Below are 16,091 nucleotides of genomic sequence, written 5' to 3'. Positions count from 1 at the left end.
AAATAGAAATACTCTAATATGTCACAACTTGGGATTTACTCAGAATAGTATCTTCCAAACTATGTTCCTTGGAGCAATAGGGAATCAAGGTATTAATGATGATTCATTTGGAAAAAGACAAGAATAGAATTCCTTTGTTAAATTGTTTTGGAAAATATGCGTTGAACAAGTTGACTCTTGCAGGACTTTTCAAAGCTCCTCTCTGAACCCTCAAATGAACTAATAGCAACTAAAAGAAGAGAAAAAAATACGAAAGCCCCGTCCTCATATGAATTCAATCACAGTCTGTATGTAGAGTCTATGTTGATCAATTAGAAGATGTACTAGGATTGAGACCAGGTGGTGGAAGAGGGTACCAAGAACAGATACCCACCTCTTCAGTTCCCTGGGGATGTCCAGCCACCTCAGAAATAAACAACATACCCTGAAGATCTAACTAGTGAATGGCAGGATGGGATCTGTGGGATTGCCCTGTGTGCCACACCCTGGAGTGGCTGGAGAAATATGCCTAAGTATCCACACCTACCCACCCACCCTTTCTCTGAGAGCCAGGTGTGTGTATGACAGGTAGCAGCAGATAGCAGCTCTTGGTCAGCTAAGGGTCAGCACAAAGGTACGAGCAACAGTAGCAGAGCTCCCATCACAGCTCCTCACTCCATTCTTCACAGAGAAGCTGGCCCCAAAGCAAAGCTGCTTCAGAAATGAGCCATCATGAGAAAAGTATCAAGTGAGCCCTTTGCAGGGACTGCTGGGAGATGGAGCAAAGGGAACAATAGCCTAGAATAACAACCACACATGCACACCAGAAAAAAATAGATTTTATGTTGAAGACACTTTGTAACATGCACTTCATCAAGATAATTAGAGAGAAGAAAATATAGACTAAAACAAGGACTCAAAGAGGAGATGAAGAAGTTGAGATAACAAACAATCCCAAAATTTAGTGCATTAAAACAATGTCAAGCATTTATTTACACACAGTTCTACACCGTAGGCAGAGCTTGGTGGAAATGGTGCATCTCTGCTCCACACAGTATCTCAGGAGGTGGTTCCAAGGGGGCAGAGGATTTATTTCCACTCTGCTCACTCACACAGCTAATGACTGATTTGACATGGGCTATGGTCTGGGACCTCCACTGGGCTGTACCCATTAAACAAAAACGTAACTACATGTGGCCTCTCCATGTGCCCCTGAGCTTACTCACAGCATGGCAGCTGGGTCCTAAGAGCAAGTTACTCAAGAGGCAGGAAGTGGAGGCTGCCAGGCTCCTAAGTTCAGGGCCCAGGAACTGACTCAGAGTCATGTCCACTTATTCTATTGGTCAGAGCAGCCACAGACCACCCCTATTCAAGGGAGTGGGGAGGAATGTCAAAGAACACGAGGGCCAATTTTTTCAACTGCCACAGATATTAAACAACATACCATTGAAAGTAAACCAGTGAATCTCTGAAAATCAGTGGGGAAGAAAATATAGAAGGTAGTATAGAAGTAAAAGGCAAAGGATCAGCAACAAGACGATGGAGTAGGAGACCCCAGCTTCTATCCCCCAACAAAGATCAACAGTTAGACAGCGATCCATGAATGAAACAGCTCTGGGAGAATGCTGGAGTCCACTTAAGAAGCTTTAGCAGCACAGTGGAATGAAAAACCTGAGAATAACTACATAAAAAGGGAAGGAACAGTAGCTTAATTTTGCTTGCATCATCCCATCCCTCAGGTCAGCACTGCTCAGTGGAGGCAAGAACCCAGCTAGAAAGAGTTCTCTTCACCAGGAAAGGGAAAGCAGGGTGAGCAACCAGCTTCCCCAGCCTTTTGGAGCAGTGCACAAAGGACCTGCTTCAGTGTCACCCAACCCAGAGGCCAGCAAAGCTGAGCTGTCTAGAGATAGCTAGGAACAAGGAAGAAGGGAGAAGAGTGAGGGCTACCACTGTCAGCTACACAGCAGGAGTGAGCATGGTTCCTGGTGACCTACTCTGCCAAAGAACCCCAGCAGCCTTCACTACTGAGGGCTTCAACCACCCTTGCAGATGCTGCAGCTCCCCCCAGCTTTGATCACGCAGGATCTCATCATGGACTCCCCACAGATTTCACTGCTGAGGGTTTTTGCCCTACAGGTTTTCTAATTCACCAGCCACCTGAGTCCCTCCCTACTCCCCCCACCTCACCCAATGGGGAGCAGGATCCATACCAGCAGCCCGCTCCAGCTGCTGCAGCTGCTTGCATGCAAAGTGGCGGCCTGGACCCCAATGGCTGATCCCCACCAGCATGTGTGCACTCATGGCTATCTTCTGTAGCTGTGCACCTACACACTGCCAGCTCAAATCCCATTACTGGCCTCCACTGCTGTGCATGTACCTGGGATGAGCCTGTGCAGCTGCAGGAGTGCACTCTGACAGCCAACGTCCCTATGGCATCTTGTGGGCTTGGATATGGCCCTGTCTCCTGTCACTGGCCTGCACCACTGGGCTCACCTGCAGCTGTGCACTTACACGCTGTCGGCGCAACTCCCATCACCTTTAGTGCCATGCATGCACCCACGGCAAGTCTCTGCAGCCACAAAAGGGCATGTCTGTAGCCCAGGGTCCCTGAAGCTGCTAGTGCACCCACAGTTGGCCTCAACCTGTGCTGCTAGACCCAGCCCTTGCCACTATGTGTTTTTCAGCCAGCCCCAGTCACTACAGAGGCAGCTGCAGCCAGCCCCCACAGCTGAGTATATGCACACCACTGGCTCTGGCCACTGCCAACACCTGCCTGGTCCCTAGCTGCTGGGCCTGGAAGTACCACTGAGGACCCCAACAGCCCTTGCAGCCACTGCAGATCCCCTGTAGCTATTGCCAAGGAGCACACATTTGTTGTTTTGTGAACCACAGAGATGTAAGCAAGTGAGACATCAAGCCCTACCCCCAGACCTGGAGCCATCACATACCCTTGCACTTGATATCCTGTACCCTAGACCAGCAGTCCCCAACCTTTTTGGCACCAGGGACCAGTTTCATGGAAGACAGTTTTTCCACACACCAGGGGTGGGGATGGTTTGGGGATGATTCAAGCACATTACATGTATTGTGCACTTTATTTCTATTATTACTACATTGTAATATATAATGAAATAATTATACAACTCACCATAATGCAGAATCAGTGGGAGCCCGGAGCTTGTTTTCACTTGCCACTCACTGATAGGGTTCTGATATGAGTCTGCAAGCATTGATTTATTATGGGCTCTGTGTAGTCAAACCTCTCTGCTAATGATAATCTGTATTTGCAGCCACTCCCCAGAGCTAGCATCACTACCTCAGCTCCACCTGAGATCATCAGGCGTTAGATTCTCATATGGAACATGCAACGTAGATCCCTTGCATGTGCCATTCACAGCAGGGTTGTGCTCCTATGAGAATCTATGCCGCCATTGATCTGACAGGAGGCAGAGCTCAGGCGGTAATGCGAGCAATGGGGAGCAGTTGTAAATACAGATGAAGCTTTGCTCGCTTGCCTGCTGCTCACCTCCTGCTGTACAGCCCAGTACTGGTCTTTGGCCCAGGGGTTGGGGACCCATGCCCTAGACCCAGGGTCAAAGTATGCTCCAACATGCTCCCACCCACAGGTGAAAGTCTTTCCTTACTGAAGTCAGCCCATACAGTCTGGAAGAGGTGGCTGCATCTTCAAATGTACAGATGCCTACACAAGGCTGCAAGGATCATGAAGAATCAGGGAAACATGACACAACCAAAAGAACATGGTAAACTCCCAATAACTGATCCCCAAAAAATGGAGATACACAGATTGTCTAACAAATAATTCAAAATAATTCTTCTGCTCAGAGAGCTACAAAAGAACACAGATAAACAATTTAATAAAAATCAGAAAAACAGTACAAAAACAAAATAAGTTCAACAAAAACATAGAGAACATAAAAGAGTAGCAAACCGAACTTTTGGAATTGTACAATAAAAAGACTGAACTGAAGAATTCAATGAGAGTTTCAACCACAAACTGGACCAAGCAGAAGAAAGAATCAGTGAAGTCAAAGACAGATCATTTGCAATTAGCTAGTCAGAGGAGCAAAAAGGAAAAAAGAATAAAAATAAGTGAGGAAAGCCTACGGGACTTATGGGACACCATTAAGAGAAACAAGTTATATATTTCTTAAGTCCAAGAAGAAGAGAGGGTGAAAGAGGCAGAGAACTTATTTTTTTAAATAATGGCTGAGACTTCCCAAATCTGAGGAGAGATTTGGACATCCAGGTTCATGAAGCTCATAGGTCCCCAAATAAATTCAATTCAAATAGATCTTCTCCAAGACACAGAATAATAAAATTGTCAAAAATCAGACAAAGAGAGAATCTTAAAAGCAGCAAGAGGAAAAAAAGCTTGTCCCTTACAAGGGAGCTCCCCATAAGGCTACCACCAGATTTCTCAGCAAAAACCTACAGGCCAGGAGAGAGTGGAATGATACTTTCAAAGTTCTGAAAGAAAAACATTGCCAACGAAGAATACTTTACGTCCCAAAACTGTCCTTCAGAAAGGAAGGTGAGATAAAGACTTTCTCAGGCAAACAAAAGCTGAGAGAGTTTATCACCACTAGATCTTCCTTACAAGAAATTCTGAGTTCTTCAAGCTGAAATAAAAGGAAGCTAATTAGTAACATGGAAGCATATGAAAATATAAAACATACTGATAAAAGTAAGTATATAGTCAAATTCAGCATACCCCATTACTATAATATGGTGTTGTGTTAATCACTTAATGCTGATATAAAAATTAAAGGGAAGAAGTATTAAAAATAGCTATAGCTACAATAATTTGTTAATGGATACACGATATAAAAAGACATAAATTGTGATATCAAAAACATAACATGGGCTTCCCTGGTGGCGCAGTGGTTGAGAGTCCGCCTGCCGATGCAGGGGACACGGGTTCATGCTCCGGTCTGGGAAGATCCCACATGCCGTGGAGCAGCTGGGCCCGTGAGCCATGGCCGCTGAGCCTGCGCGTCCGGAGCCTGTGCTCTGCAATGGGAGAGGCCACAACAGTGAGAGACCCGCATACCACAAAAAAAAAAAAAAAAAAAAACATAATATGTGGGGAGGAGTACAAGGGTAGAGTTTCTGCATACAATTGAAGTTAAGCTGTTATCACCTTAAAATAGACATATTTATAAGATGTTTTATGTAAGCCTCAGGGTAACCACAAGGCAAAAACTTGCCATAGATACATACAAGATAGAGAAAAGGGAAGCAAAGTATACCACTATGGAAATTCATCAAATCAAAAAAGAAGACAGTAAGAGAGGAAGAAAGGAGCAAAATAACTTTAAAACATCCAGAAAACCGTAATATGGTATTAGTAAGTCTTTACCTATGAATAATTACTTTTATTGTAAATGGATGAAATTTTCCAATCAAAAAGCATAGAGTGACTGAATGGACAAAAAAAAAAAAAAGTCAACTATATGCTGCCTAAAAGAGACTCATTTCAACTTTAAGGACACAGAAAAACTCAAAGTGAAGGGATAGAAAAATATATTCCATGCAAATGTAAACCAAAAAGTAGCAGGTATACCTATGTTTATATAAGACAAAACAGACTTTAATCCAGAAACTGATGCAAGAGACAAAGGAGGTCAGTCATCTTATAATGGTAAAGGGGTGAATTCATTAAGACGATAAAATAATTGTAAATACACATGTACCCAACATTGGAAAACCTGAATATATTAATCAAATATTAACATATCTGAAGGGAGAAATAGAAAACGATATAATGATAGTAGCAGTCTTCAATACCCCACTTTTAACAATGGATAAGTCATAGAGACAGAAAATCAATAAGGAAACATTGGCCTTGACCTGTGCTTTAGACCAAATGGACCTAACAACACCAGTCCTTCTCAAACTATTCCCAAAAATGGAAGAGGAGGAAATACTCTCAAATTCATTTTTCAAGGCCAACATTATCCTGATACAAAAGCCAGATAAAAGGAAAGAAAACTATAGGCCAATATCCCTGATGAACATAGATGCAAAAATTCTCAACAAAATACTAGCAAACTAAATTTAACAACACGTTAAAAAGATCATACACCATGGTCAAGTGGGATTTATTCTTGAATTCGAGGATAGTTCAATATACTCAAATCAATAAATGTGATACCCCACATTAATAGGGTGAAAGATAAAAATCATATGGCCATCTTATTAGGTACAGAAAAAGCATTTGACATAATTCACATCATTTCATAGTAAACAGTCTCAAAAAAGTCAGTATAGAAGGAACATACCTCAACACAATAAGGGCCGTGTATGGCAAGCCTACAGCTAACATCAGACTCAGTGGAGAAAGGTTGAAAGTTTTTCATCTAAGATAAGGAATAAGACAAGGGTGCCCACTCACACCACTGATTAAACAGTACTGGAAGCCCTAGCCAGAGCAATTAGGCAAAAAAAAAAAAAAAAAAAAAGAAAGAAAGAAAAGAAGAGAAATAAAAGGCTTATAAACCAAAATTACCTCATCTCTATTTGCAGATGACATGATCTTATAGAGTTGACCCTTGAACAACACAGATTTGAACTGTGCAGGTCCACTTACACATGGATTTCTTTCACTAGTATGTACTACAGTACTACACAATCCACTATTGGTTGAATCCATGGATGCAGAACCGTGGATACAGAGGGCCAACTGTAAGGTTATATATGGATTTTTGACTGTGTGAAGTGTCGGCACCCCCAACCCCTACATTGTTCAAGGGTCAACTGTATATAGAAAACCCTAAAGACTCCCTCAAAAAACTGTGAAAACTAATCAACAAATTCAGTAAAACAGCAAGATACAAAATCAACACACAAAAAGCAGTTGCATTTCTATACACTAATAGTGAACTATCCGAAAAAGAAATAAAGGAAAAAAATCTCATTTATAATTGCATCAAAGCAATAGAATACTTAGAGATAAATTTAACCAAGAAAGTGAAAGATCTACATACCAAAAATAAGACATTGATGAAAAAATTGAAGAAATGGAAAGATAACCTGCATTCATGGATCAGAAGAGTTAATATTGTTAAAATGACTACACTACCCAAAGCCATCTATAGATTCAATACAAATCCCTATTAGAATTCCAGTGGCATTTTTCACAAAAATGGAAAAAATAATCCTAAAATTCATATGGAACTCAAAAAAACCGTGAATAGCCAAAGCAATCTTGAGAAAGAACAAAGCTGAAGGCATTATGCTTCCTGATTTCAAACTATGCTACAAAATTGTAGTAATCAAAACAGTGTGGTACTGACATAAAAACAGACACATAGATCAATGGAACAGAATCAAGAAACTAGAAATAAACCCATGCATATATAGTCAACTAATATTTGACAAGAGAGTCAAGAATGTTCAATGGGGAAAAAATAGTCTCTTCAATAAATAGTGTTGAAAAAACTGGATATTCACATGCAAAAGAATGAAATTGGACCTCTATATTATAACATTCACAAAAATTAACTCAAAATGGATTAAGGACTTGACTGTAAGACTTGAAACCATAAAACTCCTAGAAGAAAACATATGGAAAAAGCTCCTCAGTGTTGGTCTTGGCAATGATTTTTTGGATATGACACCAAATGCACAAGCAACAAAAGCAGAAATCAACAATGGGACTACATCAAACTAAAAAGTTTCTGTACAACAAAAGAAACATCAACAGGATGAAAGGTCAACCTACAGAATGGGAGAAAATATTTGCAAACCATCTATCTGATAATTGATAATTATCCAAAATATATAAGTAACTCATACAACTCAATAGTAAAGCCCCCCAAATAATCAGATTTTTAAATGGGCAAAGGACCTGAATAAAAGTATTCTATTTTTCTCTATATTTCTATGACAAAAGAAGACATTCAAATGGCCAACAAATACACGTAAGGGTATTTGACATCACTAAGCATCAGAGAAATGCAAATCAGAACCACAATGAGATGTCTCTTCATACCTGTTAAAATGGCGATCACCAAAAAGATAAGAGATAACGAGTGTTGTTGAGGATATGGAGAAAGGGGAATCCTTGTACACTGTTGGTGGGAATGTAAATTGGTGCAGCCACTATGGAAAACAGTATGGAGTTTCCTCAAAAATTAAGAATAGAACTACCGTATCATCTGGCAATCCCACTTCTGTATATATATACAAAGGTAATGAAATCACTATCTAGTAAAGATATCTTTACCCCCATGTTCACTGCAGCATTATTTACAATAGCCAAGACATGGAAACAACCTAATATCCATCAATAGATGAATGGATAAAGAAAATATTATATGTGTATGTGTGTGTATGTGCATGTGTGTGTGTGTATGTGTGTGTTGGCTTAAAACTGTAGACAAATATATGGGATATATTCGGACATAAAAAAGAAGGAAATCTTGCCATTTGCAGTAACATAGATGGACCTTGAGGGCATTATGCTAAATGAAATAAGTCAGAGAAAGACAAATACCGTATGATATCATTTATATGTGGAATTTTAAAAAGCCAAACTCATAGAAACAGAGAGTGGATTTTGGTTGCCAGGGTTTGGGAGGTGGGGGAAATGAGAAGATGTTGGTCAAAGGGTACAAAGTTCTAGTTATAAGAGGAATAAATTCTGGGAATCTAATCTGCAGCTCGGCGCCTAGAGTTAACAGTACTACATTGTATAGTACTTGGAAGTTACTGAGAAAGTAGATCTTAAGTGTTCTCACCATTACAACAGTGACAACAAAAATTAGCGATTTTGTCAGGTGAAGGATGTGTTAAACTTATGTTGTAAACATTTTGCAATATATACGTGTCTCAATCATCATACTGTACAAAAAAAAGAAGCCATGTTAGAAGCAGCTAAAAGAGACTGAACAGAAATGAAAAGATGGGAACATGGAGAATTTCTTTAAGAAAACAAAGTGAAATGGAAAACATTAAAGAGTTAAGCAAGATTAAAGAGAAATGATAGTGATGAAAGCAAATTAGCTCAGTGCTCAGAGAACTGTGCATGACAGCGTGAATTTGTGCAGCAGGACTGTAAATGCAAATGCTCTTTAATCCAGCAACTCCTTACAAGTACTCTACACACAGGGCAGATACACACTGTCAGTAATGTTCATTCTAGCATGATGTGTAATAGCAAAAATCAGGAAACGACTTAATGACCTCTCAGTAGGAGGCTGGTTAAATCAGTTGTAGCAGATTTATGCGAAGCATACAATTAACTCTCCTAAAAGTGACTTTCTTTGCATGTGCTGACATAGACATATATCTATGACACATGGTTAAGTAGAAAAATTAAAAAGTGCAAAATGTGTATACCTATAGATTGATTACCCCTCAAGAAAGCATATATTACCAGTTTATACTTATATGTAGATTTTTCTGGAAGGATTCAAGAAAAATGATCAAACGTGCTGTCTCTCTTGGTGAGGATTTGGAGTTTGTGGTGGAGAGAGATTCCCTTTTCATCATATTTAGGATTTGTCAAAAGTTTATCTTGTGATCAGTTTAAAATTCAGAATAAACTTGAAATAACACACATGACCAGATTGTTCACAACTTTTGAAATCAAAATCTAAAAATAATACATAGCATGAATGAGACAGGTGTATAAGCAGTGTGACATTTAGAGAAGTGTCCTAGCACCTGTGGTCTCAGATTGATATCCCCGAGTTGTTTCCTCTGGCCACCATAGGGCAACTCACCTCCCTCCCTCCACTTCAAGAGATGTCACCCAAGTGACTTCCATGGGAGGTATCAAGACTTCACTACACCACGCTGAACCCTAAGCCCCAAAGAAAGAGTTTTGCTAGGCAAGATTTTTGTCTCTTTGCTAGCACTCGCTTTTTTAAATTAGAAAGTTTACAACTTTGTTTTACATGATACTAGCAAACCGTCTCCCCCAAAACAGTGTTGGCTTAAAGCTGTAGACAAATGTACAGTAATAGTTAAATATATTATGAACAACCTAGTATTTCTTGGAGCAAAACCATGAAGTAATATTCAGGCCTGACTCTTGCATTGCCACGCCAAGCTCCAAGAAGCTGTGAGTAGACAAAGGAAGAGGTAAGAGAAAGAGACTAAAAAATACAAAAAATTCAGTCTGAACCTTAAAAATATGTATTTCAATTTTAAAAATTTAAGATGTTAAGATTTAACATATTTTTAAGATTCAGACCAGATATATACACACAGGCATTTAGTGAGTCATGATTTTATTTCTTTTTTTTAATTATGGTAAAATGCACATAACATAAATTTTACCATCTTAACTGTCTTTAAGGGTACAGTTTAGTAATGTTCAGTACATTCACTTTGCTCACAACCAATCTCTAGAATTCTTTTCATCTTCCCCAACCGAAACTCTGTACCCATTAAACAGCTACTGTCCATCCCACCCTCTCTCCACAGCCCCAGGCAACCATTATTCTACTTTCTGTCTCTATGAATGGGACTACTCCAGGGGCATCAGATGAGTGGAATCATTCAATATTTGTCCTTTAGTGACTTGACTGGCCTACTTCACTGAGCATAATAAAAGGTAACCACATGGTTCATCCATGTCGTGGCATGTATCAGAGTTCCCTTCCTTCCTAAGGCTGAATGATACTCCACTGTATCAATATACCCCATTTTGTTTATCCATTCATTTGTCGATGGACATTTGGGTTGCTTCCATCTTTGGCTGTTGTGAATAGTGCTGCTATGAGCAAACATGGTGTCCACCATTTTATTCTTAATGAAACATCTCTATGTGCTTGGTTTTCAGGCCCAGACCCACGGGAAGTGGCCCGTGAAGTGGTACGCTCCGGAATGCATCAACTACTACAAGTTCTCCAGCAAGAGTGACGTCTGGAGCTTTGGAGTGTTAATGTGGGAAGCATTTTCCTATGGGCAGAAGCCGTATCGGGTGAGCTACATTTGTTTCATTTCCTAATTAACAGACCATCAAAACAGATCAGCCCCAGATTATCTTTAAAGGACCCTGAAAATCATCAAATCTGGACACCCTTTCTGAGTCTTTATCTTTTGAGAGTGGGGGGTTAATATGATCTCACTTTATTCTAAACTGAAAGAAATATTTGAAGCTATCTGGACAGTCTGTGGGGTTTTTTTAATTGTGTATTACACATATAAATATGCATAAAATATGTCAACGGAAATTCAATTCACTATCAAGTTAAGAAGGGTAAAAGGGAATTTTATTTGAGCGAAACTGAGGATTATAACCCAGGAAGCAGATTCCCGGAAAGCTCTGAGAACTGTTCCACCATTAGGAGTCAAAGGCACAGTCATATATATTTTTGAGACAAAGGGTCATACATCAAAATGACATACTGATATTTTACATAAAGGTCACTAGGGATACATAGTCCAGGTAAACGTGTACAAAGGGAGCAGCAAGTCACCATGACCTACAGAGCCAGGAAAGAGCACGATTTTTTAAAGAAGTTACAGTGTTAGTGTCAGAAGAAAGGAAAAAAAGTGATCTTTATGGCCAAGCAGGCACTCCCATCTTTGAGGAGCTCTGGTTAATGTGTGATGCAGATGCAGACTGCACAGTAGGGAGGGAGGGAGAATGTCGAAACAAACACAGAATTTTATGTTTAATTTTTTCTTGTCCTGCCTTAAAATATAAATTTTATTTCATCAAATATATACCCAAATCACCATTTATTAAATTTGAAATAGAAATAATGGCTATTCCCATTATCAAATTTGCAGCTGTTGCTTTTTTTTAGATTTTTTTTCATCTATATATATATATATATATCTATACTGAAAAGTGCACAAATCCTAGGACACAGCTTGATGGATTTTCACAATTGGGACACACCCTTGAAGCCAGCCCCCAAATGAAGAAACAGAACAGAAGCCCCACTTTCCCCCTGCCCACACAAAACTTACCCCAAGGGTAACCCATCTGACTTCTAGCATCATAGATTAGGTGCTCCTGGTACTTCCCTGGTGGTCCAGTGGCTAAGACTCCAGGCTTCCAATGCAGGGGGCCCAGGTTCAGTCCCTGGTCAGAGAACTAGATCCCACATGCCGCAGCTAAAAAGATCCCACCTGCCACGACTAAAGATCTTGCACGTGACAATGAAGATCCCGTGTGCTGCAACTAAAACCCAGAGCAGCCGAATAAATAAATAAATATTAAGAAAAATAGATTAGGTGCTCCTATTTTTTTTTAACTTTTCTACATACAACAGCTTTCTTTTATTAATTAATTTATTTATTTTTGCTGTGTTGGGTCTTCGTTTCTGTGCGAGGGCTATCTCTAGTTATGGCAAGTGGGGGCCACTCTTCATCGCGGTGCGCGGGCCTCTCACTGTCGTGGCCTCTCTTGTTGTGGAGCACAAGCTCCAGACGCGCAGGCTCAGTAGTTGTGGCTCACGGGCCTAGTTGCTCCGCGGCATGTGGGATCCTCCCAGACCAGGGCTCGAACCCATGTCCCCTGCATTGGCAGGCAGATTCTCAACCACTGCGCCACCAGGGAAGCCCGGTGCTCCTATTTTTTGTACTTTATATAGTTGAAATCACACAGCACGTACTCTTTTGTTTCTTTTGGGGGGTAGAATGTATTTGTTTTGTTTTGCTGAATGCTGTGTTTAAAAAGCTCAAGAATATTTTGCATGTTTTAGGGAATGAAAGGCAGCGAAGTTTCTGCTATGCTGGAGAAAGGAGAGAGGATGGGGTGCCCTCCAGGGTGTCCAAGAGAGATGTACGAGCTGATGACCCTGTGCTGGACCTATGAGTGAGTACCAGCCCTTCTGCCATTTAGCCCAATGCTCTGGAGGCAGATAGAATTGCCAAGCACTAAAAAGGAGCATGAATTCTGTCTTTTCGTGGATCAGGGATGGGCTCCTTTCTAAACAAACAATGAGGGGAGAGGTCTTGCTTCCTGGACCACACACTTATATTCTTTAGTCTAAAGAATATAGACAATTACTCTAATTCGGGATATCAACATTTAAACGTAGATAATATTGGCCAAAGGGTGGAGGGGTGGTCAAAGTAAAAAAATATTCTTAAGGGTCTGGTCTGGTGACACGTGCTATTTTGGCATGAGCGGATGGCAGGGGTACTTAGCAGGGGGATGTCATACTTCCTAATTCCTGATCACCTTTCAGAGTGAGGCATGACCACAGATGGTGGCCAGCTCACAGATGGATTGGCCAAGGTAGCACTTCCTGAGAAGCAACTCAGAACTTGGAACAGTGGCCCTAGAGTCTGCACTGAGGGGCCTCACGTGGCCTGCCTGGTAGAGCACATGTGACGTTGTAGGCAGGTGATGTCCAGGGCAGCTCAGCTGGCAAGGGAAACACACTGCACCTAAGAATCAGGGACGTGGCCTTTGACCTTGCCTGGGTTTGGCAGCCTGGACACGCATCATGGGGAAACCTCCAAGCCATGGTCTCTGTCCCTCTGACACCGAAGTGTGCGTATTGTGCCCTTGCAACTTGTCAATGATGCAGGTCTGTAATCCGGGGGAGCTCGTATATCTGCTAGTAGACTTGATACTTCGAGGGTCAGGTTTGTTCTCAGAGATGACAGCTGATATTGCAAGAGTATCTTCAGGATGATGGATATTTCAGGTGCTTTCAGATACCACCTGGGATTCTGCAACGCCCCGGGAAGCATCTTCCACAACTGTAGCTGGGAGTGGAAGTGAAGAATCTCATTATTGCCTAGAAGTGACCCAGGGTCAGCAAAGGAGAGGGCAGTTATTCCCCTGCCACTTTCCTCATGGAGGTTACAATTCTGGGCTAGGCAAACAGGAAACAAATTAACCCCGACATAAACGCCTGATCATGTATTGTGATGGGTGCTATAGAGAAAGCTACAGGGAGCTTTGAATGAAAGTAGAGAGTTTTGGGGGGAGGGTCATACTTCCATTGGAGAGTCCATATTGGCCTCTTTTAGGGAGGGGCATTCCAACTGAGAACTGCAGGTTGAGGAGCTTGAGTGCCGGAAATGCCCCCACTGGGCACGAGAGTCAGAGCGGAAAAAGCACCCCAGACCCAGGTAGTCGGAAGTGACCAGGACGCCGGCACACACACAGGACACTTGGCCACCTTCCTCTGTGGAAGCTCAGTGATGTCCTAGAGGCAGCCTCACCCATGGTATAAAGGAGAGAGTCCCTGGGAAACCTGACCAGGTGTCTTTGCTGAGGGCCAGTCTGTACTCCTGTTTCCCTACACTAGTTTGTTCGCTTGGCGCTAGGCTGCTGCGTGGATGAAACTCTCACAGCAAGACTCAAAGGGACTCTTTGTGCATTCGGATCCCCATGGTAGGAGTAGAACATCCTGTTTGGCAAAGATGTTGAAGTTGTGTTCTTTGGCTTGAAGTTGAGTAGCAGCGGGGAGGCTTTCCTGCTGTGTGGACACAGGTTTCCACACATGGTCCTAAATCCCAGGCTTGGCCATCACGTCCCCTCCTGCAACACAGTTTAGTGGCCAGAGACATCTTCCCACAGTGAGTGTGGTCTATAGACATGACCACAGATAGCTGATATTTTTACGCAGTTTTATTGCCTGCTCTTGAAAGCTGTAGGTGCAACCGTTTGTTTGATGCCATTTGACAAGACAACCTATTTTGGTTCTGTAGAAGCCACCCTGCCCTTATCACAGTAAATGATTCTTGGTTCCCATGTGTGGTCCCTGGCTGTTCTCTTATAACTAGACTGAACCATATGAAATCACAGTTGTTGTAGGTCAAACAGGTTGAATGTGGACAGTTCATGCAGTTTAACCTCAAGCTTTATGTCACTTTTTGGGCAGTTTTACCCACTTGCCATAGAACCCAAAATCTTGCAAAATAAAATTAACTTCCAAGCAAGGATAGACTCTCCGAATTTTAAGAAATACTTACTTCCAACTGATTCTGTTCAGTATGCCCACGTTAGAGAAAGCAGAGATGTCTATAGAAGTTTGTTTCAAGGTTGCAAGTTGTTAAGAAAACTTTTACCCATGGTTTATGTACATCATCGCCTCACCTGCCAACAGTGACACAAGTAAGGCCTTGCCACGTTAAGGTTTAGAAGAGCAGCATCTTTTCAGGAAATCCAGAGCCACCTGATTGGGGTGTGGGGAGGGGAAGTTTAAATTGTGTCCACATTTTTAAAAAAAAAAGATTGAGTCAAACGTTAAATATATATCTGCAGCACACTGACCAACTAAGTATTTTCAGACACGTTCTGTTTTGCTAGATCGTAAGGAGACAGTCTCTGAACCTGCGGTTAAAAGATCCTGACTTTGAGAACAGAACTTTCCCATCTTTAAGGTGGACAGGAGTCACCTGGGGACCTTGTTGAATGCAGATTGGGTTCTTTAGGTCTGGGGTGGGCCTAACACCGTATTCCCCAGAGGCTTCTGGTCAGCCACACTTAGAGCAGGGGTACAGTGTGACCTCAGGATCATGAGGAAGCGGGGCGCCGCCACTCCACTAGCCCTTGGCCTGCAAAAGCCCCTGCTGTGACCAGCACTTTTTCACAAGCATTGATAACAAACAACAATGCCTCTCTTCCCTTTGCAGCGTGGAGAACAGGCCCGGATTTGTAGCAGTGGAACTGCGGCTGCGCAATTACTACTACGATGTGGTCAACTAACGGCTCCCACGCCCGTCTGTGGCTGCCTTTGAGCAAATGAGCAGTCGAGGGAAGACGATTCCAGTGCTTTGATTTTGAGTCTCCATCTTCCTCCGCCCGGGAGAGCCAGCTCAGGTGGAACGTTCCACTGACTGTCGTTCCCCAAAGCCTGTCCTGGAGCACGCCCTCCACAAAGCAACCCGTCCCAGAGGAGCGGTGGGAAGACAGACGGACCCCAGGACCAAGGGTCCTGTGGATTCGTGTGTGTTTCTTGTCTGAGTGGCAGGTTATTTGCAGGATTTGTTTCCAAATGTCTTTCTGTCTTTTCAGTTCTCGGGCTCCTGGGCTGCATTTGAATACCCAGCATCACCATGGGGTGCTGAACCTTCTTGCCCATTTCAGCTGCATTTTCAGTGGCCAGAGGGTGCCCTTGGCTTGTGATGCCTGCCCTGGAGGGAAGGAAGGGAGAGGAGAAGAG

General features: G+C 42.1%; 1 protein-coding gene across 1 annotated transcript in view; it reads left to right on the top strand.

Moving 5' to 3' along the window:
• SYK (spleen associated tyrosine kinase) overlaps positions 1 to 15,634 on the top strand; it is a gene marked incomplete at both ends in the record, with an annotated part of 59,478 nt that extends 43,844 nt beyond the window's left edge. Inside the window, 3 exons of the mRNA XM_079705842.1 lie at positions 10,793 to 10,933; positions 12,669 to 12,781; positions 15,562 to 15,634. Coding sequence (XP_079561968.1) covers positions 10,793 to 10,933; positions 12,669 to 12,781; positions 15,562 to 15,634 — 327 coding nt within the window. The remainder of the gene's footprint in view (positions 1 to 10,792; positions 10,934 to 12,668; positions 12,782 to 15,561) is intronic.
• Between the last annotated feature and the right edge of the window lie 457 nt (positions 15,635 to 16,091).

Source organism: Hyperoodon ampullatus (genome assembly GCF_949752795.1).
Source record: "Hyperoodon ampullatus genome assembly, chromosome: 6".
In the NCBI taxonomy this organism is placed as follows: Eukaryota; Metazoa; Chordata; class Mammalia; order Artiodactyla; family Ziphiidae; genus Hyperoodon; species Hyperoodon ampullatus.
Note: the sequence above shows the minus strand (reverse complement) of the source record. Positions and strands in the feature narration are given on the sequence as shown.